The sequence below is a fragment of the Piliocolobus tephrosceles genome, chromosome 20 (genome assembly GCF_002776525.5).
Source record: "Piliocolobus tephrosceles isolate RC106 chromosome 20, ASM277652v3, whole genome shotgun sequence".
In the NCBI taxonomy this organism is placed as follows: Eukaryota; Metazoa; Chordata; class Mammalia; order Primates; family Cercopithecidae; genus Piliocolobus; species Piliocolobus tephrosceles.
Window position 1 is genome coordinate 15059138 of NC_045453.1, and position 20269 is coordinate 15079406.

Genomic DNA, 20269 nt, shown 5'->3' on the forward strand with positions numbered 1-20269 from the left:
AAAAAAGGATGAGTTTGCGTCCTTTGTAGGGACATAGATGCAGCTGGAAACCATCATTTTTAGCAAACTATCACAAGAAGAGAAAACCAAACACCGCATGTTCTCACTCATAGGTGGGAACTGAACAATGAGCTCACTTGGACTCGGGAAGGGGAACATCACACAATGGGGCCTATCATGGGGAGGGGGGAGGGGGGAGGGATTGCATTGGGGAGTTATACCTGATATAAATGATGAATTGATGGGTGCTGATGAGTTGATGGGTGCAGCACACCAACATGGCACATATATACATATGTAACAAACCTGCACGTTATGCACATGTACCCTAGAACTTAAAGTATAATAAATAAATAAATAAATAAATAAACAACAAAAAAAAACAAAGTGGCTGATAAATTACATTAAATAACTTTTGAGTATTTCTTGATGGAATCATTTTAAAATGCCTGTTTAAATATATTGAAGCAATGATATCTGCTTCACAGCAGCTGATGATGTGAAAAGCATATGCCTTTGAAGAAAGGAGCAGTCTCTTATTTTGATGAGGCCCTACTATGTGCTAGGCATTTTACATTAAATCCATTCAATCTTCGTGAGACTTCTTCTGTACAGTTTGCATTTTTTATCTCTGTTTTACATACCAGGCAACTGAGATTCAGAAAAAGTTGAGTGACTTGTCCAGGTCACACAGATGCAAAAATAGAAGTAAAAATGGCCTTAAAGCCACAGAAGCAAGGAAAGTACAAGGTCTAGAGTTATCTAAAAATTGATGTCATATTTTTTTTTTTCTTTTCAAGAACAGAGTACCACCCTGTTGACTTTAGCTGTATGTCTTTTAAATGCATCTTGTTCCTTCACTCATTACACAGGCACTTACTGGGGTTCACTGTATGTGTTAGGAGTTCCATGGAGAACACTCTAATGAGCAAGCAGCATCCTTAAGACACATTTGCTCCTGCCCATAATATAAAGCAACTGCAGTTCAGAGAAAGGCGCCATTCCCACAGGTGGAGAGAATCATGGGAGATTTCTTGTAGAAGGCAGTGTGTGATCTGGATTTTGAAGAATGATGTAGGATTTGAATATATTGAGATGGAAGAAATTGGAAGGCTATAGAAAAGCCCAGGAGTCCTATGGAGTATCTGCAGACAGAAACCAGCCCAGGTCACGGTTTTCTGCCTTGGAGACACCTGCACAAGGCATTTGTCCAAGGCTAAGTGAAGTAGTTATGTGCTCTCTCTCAGCCAGAACAATTGGTAAACATCTCCGCGCTTTCTCAAGAACTACTACACTAAAATACCTCTGTTCAAAACAATTACTGTGCCCATCACACACCTTGAGGTAAATTAACCTGTGGACACATGCCAACTCTTAATATCCTTTAAAAAGGCAAACACCGAACAATTGAAGTTGTTGGGGTCTGCTTTACTACAGAAAGGCAAAAAGGGATCCCAGAGAAGCATTTTTGTCAGCTCAGAATGTGAGGAATAGTAGCTGCTATTTATAAAATACCTACTGTGTGCCAGCCACTCTACATGTACACTCTCTCACTGCCCTTCACCAAAACACTGGGAAGTCACCGCTGTTATCACGATTTTCCAGATGAAGAAACTGAGGCTCAGAGTGGTTCTATGACTGTTCCAGGTGGAAACAATCTCACAGAAGAGGCAAACCTAGAATTGTGAAATAGGCCTGACACCAAAACCCACATTATTCACATTTGTGTGTGTGTACACTGGAGAGAAAATAATGGGCCTATCTTTAACTATCCTGTGTCCCTGGGTCCCCAAGTCCCTCTGTTCCATAGCTCGATTTTTATTGGGCTATTAGTTATCCTGGTCATTAAATCACCACTTTTGCAACCTCTTGCTCTAACCCCTTGGCTACCTCTGATGCAGCAGCTCAGTGCCCTCAGCTCTGACTCATCTCAGCATGTTGCCTGTGCACAGCACTGCTTGGAAGACCAGCCACATCACATGGCCAATCCCCAGGACAGCAAAGACAGGACTGCCCCAACGGCCTCCTTGCCAGCCTGGAATAGCTACCACTTCTTATTCCTAGCAGGGCACTGATGGCCATGCACAGAAACGAGGCTCTACAGGCAGACAAGTACATTTGGTACCTGGCTCTTCTGCAACCTGGCTGATGTGCTCCAAGCACATGGTCCAGGCAGAAGTGCCCCCATCTCCCAAAGAACAGGGCTTAGTAAAAAGAATGGGTAGGGCTTGTGGGCCATGTGGTCCTGAGTTCAAACTTAACCCTGCTGCATTCTGGCTGTGAGCAATAGACAAGTCTTCAAACTTCAGTCTTAACATCTAAATAAAAGCAACAAAATAATATATGCTTTGTAGGGCTTGTTATAAGCATTGGGTGAGTATATATAGTAGGGATCAACTGGTAATGCCTTTCAACTTCTGCCCTTTTGTAGTCTGGTATAGGGTGTGCCTTATTCACTTTTGTGCCTGCAGTATCAGGCACAGGGTAAAGTACATAGCAGGAGCTCAATAAAACAGGATGAATCTTGAACCTCACCCTCTCCCTGCTCTCAAAACTCTAGGGCAATAATTGGCTAACTGTGAACTGTGGGCCAAATCTGGCCCACTGCTTGGTTTTTTAAAATTAAGTTTTATTGGAACACAGCCACACTGATTCAAACACATCGCTATGACTTCATGCTACAACATCAGAGGTGCGTAGATGCGACACAGAACACATTGGCTTGTAAAGCCTACAAGATTTACTGTCTGGCTCCTTATGGAAAATATTTATGGACCACTGTTCTTGTGTAGGGATACTTTCAGTGATGGAGAGCACTTGACGGCCTCTTTATTTTGGGGGAAAACTAGAATTCCTCTGCTCCTCCCCCACCATACTTTATCTCCTCTTTCCCTAGTTTATTTTTTCTTCTTAGCTCTTACCACTACATACTATTTATTTTTGTTATATATGTTGTTTATTTTCTACCTCTTCTACTAAAAAAGCTCCATGTGTGTAGGGATTTTTACTTGTGCTAACTCCTATATACCCAGAACCTTGTCCAATGCATAGCGTACAGAGGGCATTCCACAAGTATTTGTGGAATGAATAAACACTGATTTCATTGAACAGATTGGTTAGCCAAAGTGTGTTGAAGAGAGGACACCCTTTGGCTAACCAATCTCTTCAATGAAATCAGTGTTTATTCATTAAAAGGACCAGGGGCCCCTAATACCTATGAGGAGGGTATTACTTTTCCTATTTTATAGATAAGACGAGTGAGACTCCAGTGAAGTCAGTGATTCTCTAATATGTGTATGAATCAGCTGGGACCTTGTTATGATGCAGATTCTGATTCAGGGGTCTGGGCTGGGGCCCTTGATGCCAGATCTCTGACAAGCTCCCAGGTGATGCTGATGCTGCTGGTCCATGGTCCACACACTGAGGAGTGAGGCTTCAAGGCTCCCCCTTGGGGTATATACTAGCACATAGGGGGACATTCTTTCCTTTCTATTTCCTCTTCCTCATCTCCATGCCTCTCTCTCAATCCTACGGTCTCCAAGGCCTGTCCCTCCTCCTCTCCTACACTGTTGCCTGTCCCCAAACACCTCGCCTCCAGACCTTCCCTTCCATAGCCCCCACCTCCAGCATCTTCAGCCCCTTCCTTCTGCCCAGGCTCCTCCACTATAACTAAATCTCTGCCCAGGACTTTCTAATCCTTCCGGAGGCCAGTATCATGTTTCTCCTCAGTTTTACAAAAAAAGGTGATCCTACTCACAGGATGGCTTCCTCCTAAATCTTCATCCCTAAAACCTGTGCAAGTGATTTCTGATGGCCAAATGTCAAGGCCATGCCCAAGCCCACCCCCTCCATCCTCTGTGGCATCTGCTATGGCCAACTAACTCCCCCTGCTGCAAAAACCTTCTCCTCTTGGGCCTTATGTTTTACTCCTATCTGTCTGTCTGCTTTGCCAGTTCCTCTTCTCTTCTATTTCTATAACCATGGCCAGTTCCTGGGCCTCAGCCCCTGGCCCTTAGCCCTCTGTTCTTGTCCTCTTTTTTCAGGCCTGCTTTCATCCACCTGGCACTCTCATCTGCCACCTCTCAGGGGAAGGTTCCAAACATCCACGTCCCACCTAGACTTCACTTCTGCATTTCCAAGTTCCCAAGGGATGCTTTTGCTTGGGAGCTCCACCAGCATTCTCATTGCAATATATCCAGAGTCATATGCATATGACTCACATGACCATTTCTCACCCCAAGAGGTCTCTCTTTCCAGGATAATCTGTTCTCCCTCCCATCTACTTCCGGATAGCTTTGGGGGAATGACTTAGCTTCTCAGAGCAATTTCTCTCCCATTAAATAGGGATAATGGTACCCACCGAACTAGGCTATTCAAAGGACTCAGTGAGCAAATGTATGTACAAAATACTCAGCATGTGGTGGTGGTTTCCTATTTTCCTCTCCTGTATAAATGATTAAACACATCTTACCTGTTCAATCCCTTTAAGTCTAGGAACTGGTTCATCTGTCACAAGTGCTTGGTGGTAGTTGGGATGGGAAGATGGTGCTTAAGAGAAAATCTAATCACCTAAGGTTTCTCTATAGAAGGCAGGCTATTTGCAATGGCATACAATATATGACCCTCATGCGGGTTCTGATGTTGGTGAATATAGAATGAAGATAATTATGGAAACCCTGTGTCCTATCCAGATGCTTCTGCATCCTGCTACTGGTATGAGCTTCCTGCTCTGGGACCTGTGGCACAGAACTTCATGTCTGCACCAACTCAAAGGCCTGTAAATCATTGGACCTTCAACTGCAAGTATGTGCAGATCCATCCTCTGTCCTCTCACACTGCTCATCGTGGATTCCACCCCAGCACCCAGCACACAACACTATATAAAGTGGGCATTCAAAGACCCTGATAGGCAAACTGGCTGATAAGAGGGATGGGGGTGAAATGCCAGAGGTGGTGATGGGTCCCTGTATGCCCACATCTGCTGTGAAACATGCATACCCTAAGAGGCCCTGGAAGAACAGAGGGGCTCTCAGGGACTACCACTCGTGCCATGAACCCTGTGGTTTCTGAAAGGGGAAATAAACAAAACTAATATTTCACGAGTGTCAACTTTGTGCTAGGCACTTTGCAAAATCATCTCATCTCCTCTTCACAACAACTCTGTGAGTCAGGCACTATTACCCTCATTTTATAATTAAGAGAAAAGAGAATCAAAAGGTTCAGAAAATTTGCCCACAGCTCTATAACCAGTGCATGATAGAGGCAGGACATGAGCCCAGAGCTGCATCACTCCTAAAGCTCATGCTCCTTCCACCATAACAATGACACACCATATTGTTTTGTACCTCCGTTCCTTTGCAGATGCAGTTTCCTCTAATCAGAACTTTAATGTTTTCAGTAATGTGTAAAGCCATGTCTGAATACACTGATAACTATCCCCTGCAATATAAAAAATTTGTCACTCAACTAAGTGCTCCTGTACCAAAGTATGTAGAGGTGTCTCTCAGCTGACGTTTCTAATAGGTGATGTTATGCTAGTCTCTCAGATAGGTTTGCATACTGTGAGACTGAACCTCTGGGTTCTAGTCATTTCTTCATCCACACCGTCTGAAACATAATGTGCATGTTCAAAGCATGTTTGTAGGATGAATTAATAAACACATGGCATAAGTGATCTGGTACTTCCAGTATTGTTGATGGGGGTCCATTTGTTCCCATATAACATGAGGTTGGTAGTACCTGTCCTAAAGACCTGTGGACTCAACACTGAGCAGAGGGGATGGGGCAGCCTTTTGCTGGCTCCATCTTTATCTGTGAAGTCTTCAGCAGGTAATGCTGTTAGGCACAGCCTCTCTCATAAAGCTGAGTTTGCCAGAGGTAAGGGAAGACATGGAGTGCTAAGTAATACACTTTACTGGAAGCCAGGCACTACCTGTTTTAATCCCACTCTTTTGCTAGCTGGATGTGCCATGAATTCACATCCTTCAGTCTCTTTCTAAGGTCCCTACAACCTCTCAATTTCCAAAAATAGAAAGTGCATATTAGGAATGTGGGACTAGTTCAGGGGCCTTCTAACTTTTTATCACCAAGGATCTATTGTACAGAGTTGTTCTCCTTTGCTCTCATGTTTTGAGAATCTCTATTGTTGTTGTTGTTATTTATTATTATTATTATTATGAGACAGAGTTTTGCTCTTGTTGCCCAGGCTGGAGGGCAATGGTACAATTTCGGCTCACTGTAACCTCCACCCCTGGGTTCAAGCAATTCTCCTGCCTCAGCCTCCTGAGTAGCTGGGACTACAGGCGCCTGCCACCACACCCAGCTCATTTTTGTATTTTTAGTAGAGACGGGGTTTCACCATGTTGACCAGGCTGGTCTTGAACTCCTGACCTCAGGTGATCCACCCTCTTGGCCTCCAAAGTGCTGGGATTATAGGCGTGAGCCACCACACCCGGCCCTCTGTTTTATTAATAAGGAAAATAATCACTATTTTTTAGCAAGTGCAAAAAAAAAAATGGATAAGCAAGCACCCATCTATAACTTCCAACAAAATGCATTGATAACATAAGATAAATAATGCTAAACACCAAACACATAATCCCAGCCCAAAGCAAAGACACTGGATGTTTCTTTCACCTGTGAGGCTGGTTCTAGATAAAGTAATGAATCCCTGCAGATTTTCTGAAATAGCAGAAACAGCCAATGAATTCCTTTCTAAACTTTGAGCCCCCACGGCTACCCATTCTCCAGGTAAAAACAAATGGATTCAGAAGTTGCTAAGACTGTGATTCTGTCTTATGTGTGCAAGTCCTACAGCAGGATTTGGTCCCCTGCTTGATGGAATTCAGGGATTCCTAACTAGAAAATTGCACTCACAAAGGAGAAACAGCCCTTCACATCTCTAAAAATAAGAGGAAAAAAATCCAAGATGGCAGAAACATAACGAACTTGAACAATGACAGTACACTTTCAAATGGAACATATTTATGCAAAATAAAAACTTTAAGGCTACAGACAGCTTAGACAGAAGTGAAAATGAGAAACTAACAGACACTTGGTTGGTGCAGGAAATGCATGCTACAGGTTCCCTTACAGGGCACGAAGCAAAGTTAACACCAGCTCGATACTTACAAGTAATAGGAGTAGGAATAAGCATTTCTTCTATATATTGATGGGCAGTCAGATGAAGAAAATGTCCAAAATGGGGGAAAAAGAAAAGACAAACAAACAAGAATTAGATTTTTAATGAAATCTTGATTCTTAGAAATGCACATATTATTTCAGCATCCCTAAGCTCAAGGAGATGCAAGTTCCTCTACTAATCGTCTTCGCTGAGAATCAGATATTTCCAGGTTAGAAGAAACAAGAGAGACCTCTTCTATAATAGGGGAACTCATAGCCTCACACAGAGGAAGCCAAGTTTCATGTTGGCTGTTGTAGTTGTTTCAAAGTTCTTCCTTATGGTCAGCCAAAACTAGCTTCCTTATAATTATGATTTTTTTGTTTTTTTGGTCGGCAGAGGGTGGGTGGGGTATTGGATCAGCTCTCTGTGGCTTCCTAGGACTAGTCTACCACTCTTCCCTATGATAATGTCCTGTGATCTAAGCAACACCAAACTTCTTCTGTCTCCTCTATTTCAGAAGAGATAGAATCACATCAGAGTCTATTTAATAAGGTCATACTCAAAGCAAGGAAATCATATAGCCAGTACCCAAGATGGCTGCCCAGTGATCTGCACTTCCTAGTATTCAGGCCCTTGTGGAGTGCCCTTCCACACTGAGTCAGGGCTGGCCCTGTGTGAACAGAATGTGGTAGGAATTATGTTCTGGGACTTTCCAAGCTGGGGCAAAAAATAAGAAGCCTCTCAGCTCTGTCCATAACTCTCTCTTAGAACCCTCAGTCTCCATAGAGTAAGCCCAATTTCCCTGAGGCTACCATGCTGGAGAGATCACAGGAGAGCCTCTGAGACTACATAAAGAGAAAGAAATGTCCCACCAGCCCCCAGCCATTCTACTTTCAGCCAATCAAGATACCTCAGCTGAGACCACTGACATTGCAGAATAGAAATAAGTCATTCCCTTTAAGCTCTGCCCAAAGTGAAGACACATGAGAAAAATAAATAACTGTTGCTCTTTAAGTCATTAGATTTTGGGGGTAGTTTGTTACATGGCAGTAGATGACCAGCACAAAGTCCAGCCTTATCTTGGAAGAGCACTGTACTGGGAGGGAGGAGTTCCAACCTTCAGTCTGAACAGACTCTACCTTGAATAAACTCTCCATGCCTTCATTTCTGCATCTGTCCCTTAGGTACATTAAACTAGATCAGTAATTCTCAAACTGTGTTCACAGAAGTCTGGGGGTTCTATAGCAGGCACTGTGTAATGAAGAAGGAGGGTACTGAGCAAGTGAGGCTACTGGCCCCCCAACATCCACCAAAGCACCTGCACTTTAATCTACTTTATACACTGAAGTTTCATTTAAGATATCAGATGGCTGAGAATTCCATTCTCCAAAAGAAAGCCTGCAAAATCACTGGCTTCAATCTCTCTCCAATGTCCCTACTGGCTCCTGACTTCTAAGCAATCACAAAACTCAAATAAAAGCATGATATTCCCTTTGTTATAACTTTTCTTATGTTGTAAGAAAATAAATAGGCATGTTCTTATTTCACATCAGATTTAGCTATAGTGACAATAAGTGATACATTTGCAGATTGAGAAAAATGGCTAGATAATTCAGGTCTCCAAATATCTATCTGAGTAGACAAGAATGGTTTCCTTTTTTCTTGAATTATTTGATTACTCGCAACCATTATCCCATTTGCTTGGTACAGGAAAATACAGTCGTTATAACTGCGGAGTGGGGGACACATCTTCATAGCCCTAAATTTTCCCATCTCAAGTAGGAAATACCCAAAGCTCCTAAGATGGGGCTATCTCTAGTCTTTCTTTCATCAATTGGCAAAGCCCAACCCTACATACCAGAAGGAAAGTGAATCTAAAAGATAGGAAGCCACAGAAGAAGGAAAGCCCCACACCTCCTTAAGGGGCTGAGCTGGGGAAAATGAGCCACAGTGCAGCAAGATCTGGCCATACAGAAAACTGTTCAATATCCTAGACTGAAAGAATGGTGACCCTAGATGATGAGAAGGTGAAGAACTGGGAACTGCGATGAGTGGGAAATGGAAGCTCCTACAGAAAGTCATCAAATCCCCCTCACCAGCCATACAGGTTGGCACTGTAAGATCATTTCTCTACCTCACTGCTGGCAGGTTCAGTGTCTGGTTTATGTCTGGGACATAAAACTCAGGATCCATTTGATGAAGACTTATAGCACGCCTGTGTTCTCTGTATTGTCAAGAACACTGAGCTGAGAATCAAGAGGCCAGCATTATAATCTCAAATCTTTCAATTGCTTATTGTGACATCTTGGGCAAGTAAGTTCTTCTTCTTCCCTTTGGACCTCTATTTCCTGACCCATGCACTAAGGTGGACGGCATAGATGTTGACAGCTCAAACAGATTTGAGGAGTGGAAATACAATAAGCCTTAGCATCTCAGCACCACCACTTAACTAACTGCATGACCTCGATCAAGTCACTAAACAGCCCTGAGTCCCAGTTTCTCTATCTCAAGCTTGGGGGCAATAATTATGTATTCCCAAGAATCACCATAGGCACTGGCATTGTATTAATCTAAATTATACTCACATTAGATATGATATGTAATATATAAAGTATTTTATGTAAATTACATTAATCTAAATTGATATTAATCTAAACATCTGGAATGTACTAGGGCTCAGTAAAGGGTGGTTTATGTCTGCACCTCATCCACAGAGATAAGGTTTACTGCTTTTTATGCTGGTCACCAGGAACAAAGTGTTCCCTTCTTTAGGAATAATAAAATAAGAACAAATACTTACATAGCACTTACTATGTGCCAGGTATTGTTCTCAGCTTTAGCACACATTATTAACTCACGTATTCCTCACAGCTGCCCTAAAAGATAGGTATTATTGCCATCCCCACTATTCTGATGGAGAAACTGAGGCAAACAAGAAGTAACTTCGTATCACACAGCTAGTAACTGGATTTGATAGCAACATGGCTCTAAGGCTTATAGCTCATGTTCTTGACCTCAAGCCTGTGGTGCTTTCAAGGAAGGAAGAAAACAGATATATCTTGAGAAATCTGGGGAGTCAGGCATTGGGATGTCACAACTTATCTCTTTCAATCCTCCCCACAACCCTGAGGAGCAGATATAATTACTCTCACTGTCCATATCTCACTAGGTCAAAGGCTTTGTGTATCTTTGGACCAGTTGCAAGGCCTCCATTCCGAGTTGGATGCCCTCGTTGTCAGCGGCCACCTCCTCCTCAGCTACATTGAGCATTCTGACCTTCTAGCTTTTCTGCTATCGACCTTCAGGATTTACCTTGGCCTGAGCCGAGAAAACATGCTTCCTTCTTCACCTTCAAACCACAGACCATCTTTTCCAAGTTGCTTTTCTGAGTTATCCTGGGTGTCACCAAAAGCCTTCTGGTGCTGTCTCTGACCCAGCAGCAAGGCAACTCCAGGATAATGGTAACTGACAAATTTCTATTCATTGAATCTTTTTTCCCAATTAAACTGCAAAGTCTTCTAGGTCAAGTATCACAGGTCTTTACTCTCTGACCAAAACAGTTTACATGTGTGTTTTTTTCTTTTTTTTTTTCTTTTTGAGACGGAGTCTCGCTCTGTCGCCCGGGCTGGAGTGCAGTGGCCGGATCTCAGCTCACTGCAAGCTCCACCTCCCGGGTTTACGCCATTCTCCTGCCTCAGCCTCCTGAGTAGCTGGGACTACAGGCGCCCGCCACCTCACCCGGCTAGCTTTTTGTATTTTTTAGTAGAGATGGGGTTTCACCATGTTAGCCAGGATGGTCTCGAACTCCTGACGTTTTTTTCTAAGCCTTGAAGAAGATTTACTGAAGGTCTAAATTTACAAGGATACAGTGATATTGCAAGTAACAGATTGCCTGAAACCAAAAATCCTGAGCAGGAAGACAGCTGTGCTTAGAAAACAAAACAAAACAACAATAACCCCAAACTTAATAAATCACATACTGCAGAACCTTATTTCAACCAGTTGACAAGACTGACTTCAGGCACAGTTTTCTTTTGTTCCATATAATTTAAACAGGACAAAGTTGTCATCTAACCACCCATTTGACTTTCTACCCATCCATCTAGATCATAAACCCACCCGTTCAGCCATCTATCCATCCATCCATCCATGAACCTATCCATGCATGCATGTATGCCTGCATCCACCCATCCATCCATCCATCCATCCATCCATCCATCCATCCATCTGTCCATCCACACACCTATCTAGTAATCCATCCATCGTCCATTTATCCATCTTTCCATCATTAATTCAGTGGAAACTTCTCAAGAGCCTACTATATTCTTATCTCTGTCAAGTACAGACAGAAAGACAAATGAGATCTTAATCTAGTCCATATGTCTGATGAGAGAGCCAGACAAGCAAATTATAAAGCAGATGATAATAGCTGTCACTTAAATAGTGGGAGAACAATACTGTGTCAGGTACTGTTTTAAGTATATTGCATGAACTATTTTATTTAATCTTCACAGTAACCTTATGAAGCATTATTATCCTATTTACAGATGAGAAAAGTGAGGCTCAGAGAGGTTAAGCAACTTTCTCATGTTTACACAGTTGTTAAGTGGCATGGCAGGGATTTGAATCCAGGGAGTCTGATTTAAAGAGGCTGTGTTAATAGTTATTATGTTGTATTATCTTCTGTCATGATCAATTCTATGATAAGGCAACACAGGGAGCTGTGAGTCCCTACCTGGGGACAGGGGTGAGGAGGGAAAGCAGGCAAGATGGTCCAGAATCTGGGATGCCTGAGTGGTAAAGTAAAAGAGAAGTCAGATGGAGGAGAGGAGAAGGGAATGTTTAGGCAGATGGAACTGTGTTTGTGGTTTGGGCAGGTGGGTTAACAAAGTGGGAACAGAAAGATGTTGGAAGGGCTAGTTCCCAAAGAGTTTATGGAGCTTGGTCTCAGTCCCATAGGTCACAGGGAAACCCCAAGAAGTCACATGGCCAAATATTTGTTGTAGGTGAATAATTTTTAGCAGGAGGGTGAGGAGAAAGTCAAAGGCAGAGTGATTGTGGTTACACAATCACCGAGGTTACACAATCACTGACTGGCCAACACAAGAATTATTTGTTGGGTGCTTCCTTTGCAGTGGGAAGGTCAGCAGTGTGCAAGGCAGTTAAGACACAAAATCAAAAGGTGATTAAAAGTGAATACATTGAAGAGGACTTCCAAGTTCCCAGCTTAAGTGGCTGCCCACGTGAGTGCAACCAGAAGGAGCAGGATTTAATTTTCAGGTGTAGAGGAAGGAGCAGTTTAGAACAGGAGGAACAGAAGATGACATATTTTGTTTGGGCGTTTGGGCTTTTTTCCCACCTCAACAAATCACTCAAAATTATGCCACACAATTTGGCATCTCAGCAGGTCCAGGTCCTGTTTTATATTTAATCCAGATTAGATGATGTTTCAGAGTGTGGACTCCATTATCAGATTGTCCAAGTTTGAGACCCAACTCTGCCATTTATTAGCTATGTAATTGCAGGCAATTTCCTTAAACTCTATTTCCATTTCAGTTTTCTGATCTGTAGTACCCTTAATAACGTGCACTGCCTCTTTTAGCTTGGCCTGAGTTGGCTTTTTTGATTGCCTCATTATTTTGTTTCATTTTGTTTCTGGGTAGACAATGTGCTCTCTGAAGGCTCAGACCATGGTATGTCTTCCACATACTGCCCTCCAGCCTTGCCTTTCCACCCTCCTACCACAGGACTTGGTGCACAAACCATCAATGCTTAATGTTAACATTTAGGTCTGTTCTCTGAGTGAAGCTCTCTTGTACAATACATAGAGAGTTGATCTGTTCTAATTCCACTAGGTTCTCCCATTCAACATGTTTTTAGGAAATTCTCATTATTTGCAGGGCACATTGGAGATGAGGATGAATCAGAAGAGAAAGCTGATGGTCTAGTGAGGAAATAGGATGCAAATACAAGGAAAAGTATAAGGCAGAAAATAACACGAGTCCTCGCAGAGGGGATCCAGATGGTGAAGAGATTCTGTCTAGATCAAAGGTCAGGAAGGGTTTATAGGAGAAAGTGGCTACTGAATTAGTCCTTAAACATGGGTAATAGCTGGTCACATGGAGCTGAGAAACACAGGCATTGAAGAAGAAGAACATTCATAAGCAAAACTTATGGAGCAGAGGTGAGAGACTTTAGGAGACTTGTCAGAAAAACTGAGAAAAAAACCCCAGAAAAACCAAAAAGTTAGGAAGAACTAAGAAACTTGTTTCCATATGGGCAGGGAGACAGTATCACTTGACAAAATTCCCCAGGTGACTTAGACATGTGCTTCTTCCCTCACTTCCACCTCATGAACCATGGCTGTGGAGAAGAAGCCACTGAAGGGCTTTAGATGACAGGTTTGGGAGTACGAGCTTTATTTTTTAACATCATGCTGACTACAGTGTGGAGGATAGGTTGGAGGAGTGGGGCACAGTTAGGAAGATCAGTGAGGAAACTCATGCAATAGAGCTATAGAGGTCTGACCCAGGGAAAAGACAATGGAGGAAGAGGAGGCGGGGTGGGGGGGGGGGGGGGAGGAGGGGGGGAGGGAAGGAGGGAGGGGAGAGAGGGAGGGAGAGAAAGAGAGAAAGAGAAGAGAGAAAGAGAGAGAATGTGACTAAGAGAATATAAATAATCCAGGGCGTTGGAATCCCATCTGTTTGATGATGGGATAGGAGGTAGTGCCTTTGAATGAGATGGGAAACAGGTTGGGGAGTAGGTAATGATTTTGGCTTTAACTATGAAATGCCTGAGGGATTTTCAAGGTAGATGTCCAGGGGCAGATGATATGGATAATGGAGCTCTAATAAGAGAGGACTGATCTTCAGGCCAGCAAAACTACAACCACCGGGTAGTGTGATAAATACACAAATGAAGACTGGTATGTATGGCACAGTGGCTGCATGCAGAGGAGCATCATTGGATCTTCCTGGGGTAGGAGGCTGGTGGGAAGGCTTTGCTAAGATGGTAACATTTGGGAGTCCTACTAGGAGGAACAAGAGGCTGAGAGTCAAAGTGTGATAGGAACTTTGTAGGTTAAGAGAAATCTCAGGACATTTCACTGAGGGAAACAGCATGCACAAAAGACGAATATAATAAAATTGGGAAAAACAAGTCCCAGAGAGGAAAGTGGTGCCAGAAGGTGAGTCACATGTTTCTTAGTTCAGGATTTGCTTATTTCCTGTCAGTCTCCATGGACTGACAGAGTAGAAGTTAGCAGCATGAGCTCTAGAGACAGAGACTGGGTTTCCACATCAACTCTGCCCAAAACCTTCACCAACTCACATGATCTTTTTGAACTTCAGTTTCTTTATTTCAAACAAACAACAGACTTACCCTACTATGATTATTAGGAAGATTAAAATCAGAATACGGCTGCAGTTTAAATGAAAAATGATGCAAATTATGTCAGTGTGTGAGCATTGATTGCAACCCTGCCATTAGCATATTAGTAATGGGTTTGGAGCTGGCTTGGTACAGTTGATGGTCATGTGGAGATTAATGTTTCTATAGATACTGTGCATTGCAATTCCTTAGGCAGGTTCAGGGAACAAAACCTATTTCAATAATTAGCTCATTTGATCTTTAGAATAGCCCCATAAAACTGGCTACCTTTCATAGAAGGGAAAGCAAAGGCTGAGATTTGTTAAGTTGCTTCTCCAAGGTTAACAGCAAATAAACAGGACTAAAAATTTGGGGCCAGTTTTTCTGATGCTCTGTCCACAGCTACAAGGTGTGCATCCATTAGACTGGGAGCCACTGGAGGGCAGGTACAAGTCACAGAAAATTGATGTATAACCAGAGATGCATACAAAATCTCAGAATAGACATTCATATTTATACTCAAGATACTCCAAATACACTCTTGGAACAACAGTTTCCATTTGGAAGGGCAAGGAAAGTTTGGCAGAGAGTTCAGGCTGGACTAGGAAGAGCTGGGCAGGGGAGCAGGGGAGAAGATAGGGTCTGGCTAGAACCATGGATGGTACCAACTTTGAATACACCTCCCTAAAATTTCCTAGTTCTTACTTGAAAATTAAAATGTGATAGACAGGTTAGTGTAGGATCCAGACAAGTCCAGGGGTGCAGATCTTGTGAAAAGTCCTGCATAACTTGGCTTTGTTGTTTCCCTATGCATAAGCGCATGGCCATGCTTTATGCTTTAAGGGACCATGTTCAGACTCCAGGAAGTGTGTTCCAAGGGATAAAACTGAACTATATGAAACTTGTGTGCGCATACATATAATTTCATGCTCCACAAACAAACATTGACTTGTAGACCTTCTTGTATGTGAGTGGCTAATGAACACCTTCAACTACTGAGACATGCTGGTTAAGGCAATAAGACTTGATCTTTTCACCTTAATTTGCATGGAAGGCACAAAGTGCCCCATGGTATGAAGTTAAGAAAACATAGAGTTGGTGATGCAACCTCTTGACTGCTGATTTTGGAGGAGTGGGGAGGATGTCTAGCAGTTCTAAGGGGAGGAGGCAAGGAATGAAGATGATCAGGACTGCAGTGATGAGTTAGTGATGAAGGTCTCTCTCGATGTCAGGACTTAACATGGTGCTCATGAAAAGGAGGTATGTTTTACTACATAATGACATGGGGTACCAATTACAGAACATTCAGAGTTCTAGATGTGATCAACAGATCCAGAAGAAAAAGATGGAGCCACTATCTAGTGACAGCAGAAGGATGGATATTGTGTAGTTGGTGTGGCTAAAACCACACTGGTAGTTAACTCTGTCAGTGAGGGGCTCCAGGATCCCTTCTTATAATGTTCATATCATCCTGTGTATGTCCATGCAATCCTAATTCCATATGGTTCCACATTCAATATAGCCCAGTTCAAACAGCCAAAGATAATGCAAAAAGAACTCTAAACTTTAACTTACTTCTCTTTCAAACTATAAGAGAATCCCATTTAAATCACCCACCAACATCTCATATCCCTTTCTCCTTTACATTTCTCAAGATCTCCCTCCCCCCATTACAAAACAAAACCAAGCAACAACAAAACACCTCTCAGGTTTTGTTGATATTCTCTCTTTTCCCTCCTGTATTTTGTTTTCAGTTATCTAAATATACATTAATTAAGCTTTTTTCATTAAACCATTCCCTTCGTCCTTGGATCTCAAGCCCATTCTCTGTCTATCGTCTAGTTCTGTGTCATAAAAGGAAACCCCTAATAGGAAGAGGAGTCTCTTTGGAGAGTGGCAAGGAAGCTCTAAAGTCAATGATCACAAACCTTCAGGGGGAGAAGCTAGGGACATCTTATGTTTGCTGGAAACATCTGTGGCTATAGCTTTAGGGAGGCTTTGAGTCAGTTGAACGTATTAGGAGTAGGAAAAAACCAGAAAGCGACCATGTCCATGCCCAGGGAAGGCAGGGAGGAGACCCAGGCAAACTTAAGCCAGTGGATGGGCTGCAGCAGGTGTTGGCCTCTGTGAACTCCTGAGTCCAAGCACTATAGGTGAAGATAGGACACTGAGGAGATGTTAAGGAGGTATGTTTTACTACATATGTAGTATCCTGAGCTATGGTGATAAGCCTGTTACTTGGAAGTTTCTTTGACTTGAATACATCTTCCTTTGAGGTAGATGTAGATAGTATTCTGGCCAACAGTAAGTTGGTAGCAGACTCAATTAATCAGTGAGATATATATATATGCAGCTGGGGGTAGCTGGGAAAGAAGAGGTGCACAGAATTTTGCTTTCCTTTGGGGCATCTCTAAACACAGGAAGGCATTGTAGGTAAGTGGAAAGAGCACAGTCCTATGTGCAATTTCTCTCTTCCTCCCCATTTTCTCCTCTTCTCCTCTTACCCTCCCCTCCCATCTGTAAACTGTTCCAATCAACTAGGCCAACAAAATGTCTTACTTTCTTCAAAAGATGCCATAAATGTAAACACTGATTAGCACCCCACAACATGCAATGCCCAGGTTTTGCCTCCTGGGGAGAAATGGTGATCATGTGATACCTGTTGATTGGGTCTGATGGACAGTTTTGATAGACTGAGAGATGATAAAGATACTCAGAAGAGGTTAAAACTACCACAAAGGACTCATTTTATAGTTGCTCCCACCCTGGAAACATAAAGCCTTTTTCTCCCTCCCAAAAAGTCACACATTTCAGAAATAGCTGTGAGAAGGAAGTGAAATTTCTTCACAATCTCACAGACGATGGTGACGTGGGTTAAGCCAGGCTTTAGAAAGAGCAAAATTGGAAGAGTATATCTGATTTACAAATCAGTGGCAAAGAATAAGAAAATTCCAGGTCTACCAAAGAGGTATTCAGTTCCATTAATTTGGGTGGACAATCCCAAACTCACCTCTGCCTCTAATACATCTGTAACGCTAAGAAACATTTCAGTGATCTCACACGTACAACGTGCTTACTGCCCCCAGAGAAATCAAAAGTCATATACTACCCCATGTAATAGCAGCAGACTAGTCACCGGGACATATAATGTGGCCATGTGTTATCCGTGATGATGGTGATATGACAATGTAGTGTTGACCTTAACCCTTTAAGGGCTCTTCACCCCCAATATTAACATAGTACCTTCTGTTACCGCTAGTTTCTCCAACCAGAACATCAGAGGCTTGAGGAGAACCTTAGCTCTTAAGCCATTCTGCTGGGAGCCTGAGGCAAGACATGGTCCTATTAGACAATAAATGTCAAGAAAAGATATCCTCACAGTATAATGTCCTGGCCAGAGGCAGGTACAACCGATCCAAAGCAGAATCATGAGAAAGAGACAGAGGGACATCCTGGTGCTTGCATAGTCAAGAGAAGGTTGACTGGACCCTAGTATTGCTAAATCACTGATTGCTGGAAATGGGGATATTGCTTTTTTTAAAAAAAAATTCTGTATTTTATATTCACGTGGTTCCTAAGGTAGAAGCTGGAAGTAGTTGTTAGGGGCACTCTGTCCCTTTGTTTTGGTGGGAAACACATTTGATGAGCATTTTTCATCCTACAGATGGAAGCAAGTTCCCAGCCCTTGTTCTTGGGGTTGCCCTGAACTTTGTGCATAAGCAAACCCAGAGTTTCAGGCTAAGGTGTTGGTTTGGTTAATAACGTAGAAGGCTCTTTTGCCTGGGAGCAGGGCACAATACACTACATATATTATAATGTGGATAAATATTTTGTTTGCTATGACAGACTGAGGAGTGGGAAGGTAGAGACTAAGGTTGGGGCTCTGGCATTGAAACTGAGAAGACGTGGAGGTGGGAAGTAGATGTGTTAGCATGGTGGCAGGCAGGGGCTAAGGAGAGGGGCGAGTAAGACTCCCTGTTTAGAGGAATAACCAGTGCACCCTGGGGACAGGGATAGCTGATATTTACCCTTTGTATTTTCTTCCCTCTCTGTAATTTCCTTGTGTTATCCTCAAGCCTTGTGAATGCCTCTTAAACAGAAGATGCTGGTGTAGTAAATCTTGGGAATAAGGGAGGAATCTGCATGCTTGCTTTTATGAGAAATGCAACTGGAGAAAACACACAGTATGAGCAACCTGGTAGCTGGCCAGAGGAGTCCAGGGAGACATGCTGTTGAGAGGTGACAAGCAACAGCAACCCTGCTGGGAAGGTTTCGTGGGACAGGGCATAGTACAGAGCCTGTAACAGGACTTGTAATTGGGAACTCTTATACCATTGTAGGCTTTATCTCTTATGAAGAGGGTGGCCTGGGATGCTATTATTTCACCAGTAGAAACCATGGGCAAATGGAGGTGAGAATGGTAAAACACTACTTTCCTGCAACTGTGTTTCTGGACTCATCTATGTTCCTGGGGCTCCCGAGCTATCCTGATGACATGATTGATTGCAACACAGCAGTTAACTCCTATAAAACTCAACTCATGATACATGGAATCCCATGGCACATCGCAGTGGCCCAGTCATAGGGACCACTGGCCCATGAGAAACTGGCCACCTCAGGACCACCTGCCAAGCAGGCAGCATGCACCCTTCAAACAGCAACACAATGAACCACAGCCAGCCCACGTATTTCAGGACCTCAATGGTTATATGAGAAGATCCCTGCTGGACAATGATTAACAGAGCAAAATCCTGGCCACCCAGCAGTGATGGGGTCACTGCGGGTCAGCAGAGTCTTCTGGGCAGCAGCAGACTCACCTCCTTTTGATGGTGAGCATCACGCCTAGGAGAATGATGATGAACATGAGGAGGCCAGCGATCACGCCAGCCATCTTCACGGTGTTGTCCACCTGCTTCTCTGGCTCCACAGTGTTAGAATTCTGAGTGGAGGCACCTAGGAGGGGAAAGGGAAGGACAGCAATGTTGAAAGCACCCACATATGTGACTAGACATTCATTCATCATAATGACAACAGCTTCCTTTAGTTGAGTGCTCACTATGTGCCAGGCACTGTGCTAAGGGCATCATATACATTGTCCCATGTAATAACTTTTGAGGATCAATTCCTTGTGAGGTTGGGATGATCATTACATTCTTCTGAGGTGAAGAAACTGATGTGCAGAGAAATTGAGGGAGTTGCCCAAGGTTCTCACCTGGGTACCTGTGTTGAAGTATCCTTTTCCTTAAGGCAAATCAAGTTAAAATTTTTTTCGCTCTCATATTGCTTTGTTTCTAAGATCAAACCATGGAACATTTCCTGGGCTTGTGGAATTATACCTAACCCTACATTATTCTTTTAGGTAAATGATGGAAATAATAGCTTTATGTTGGGGCAACACAATTTACATCACTAGATTTTTAAAGATAAAAAGAGGTTTTTGTTTTGTTCTTTATAGGAAACAAATGGTAGGGTAAAAAGTTTGTATATTCAAGGGAACTTGAATACACCTTGGGTTCAAAAAAACACTTAAATCTGATGAATTCCATTTTTAGCATTTAATACTAATGCAACATACTCTACCAGGTGTTAACTAGCTGACATAATCCTCAGTAGAGGAGGCAGGTAACTGGCCACTTACTATATCCTTAGCCCTGTGCTGGGTAACTTCATGGATCTGGCCTGGTCAATCCTCACAAACATTCCCAAAGATAGATGAGATACTGATTTTCCCATTTTATAGATGAGAAAACCAAGGGAAGTTGCTGAAAGTCACATGGC

General features: G+C 42.8%; 1 protein-coding gene across 2 annotated transcripts in view; it reads right to left on the bottom strand.

Moving 5' to 3' along the window:
* PTPRT (protein tyrosine phosphatase receptor type T) overlaps positions 1 to 20269 on the bottom strand; it is a 1114757-nt gene that overhangs the window by 148182 nt on the left and 946306 nt on the right. For both annotated transcript variants that reach the window (XM_023227953.2, XM_023227952.2), the window contains 2 exons: positions 19309 to 19444; positions 7132 to 7161 (listed from right to left, as the gene is read on the bottom strand). In XM_023227953.2, coding sequence (XP_023083721.1) covers positions 7132 to 7161; positions 19309 to 19444 — 166 coding nt within the window. The remainder of the gene's footprint in view (positions 1 to 7131; positions 7162 to 19308; positions 19445 to 20269) is intronic.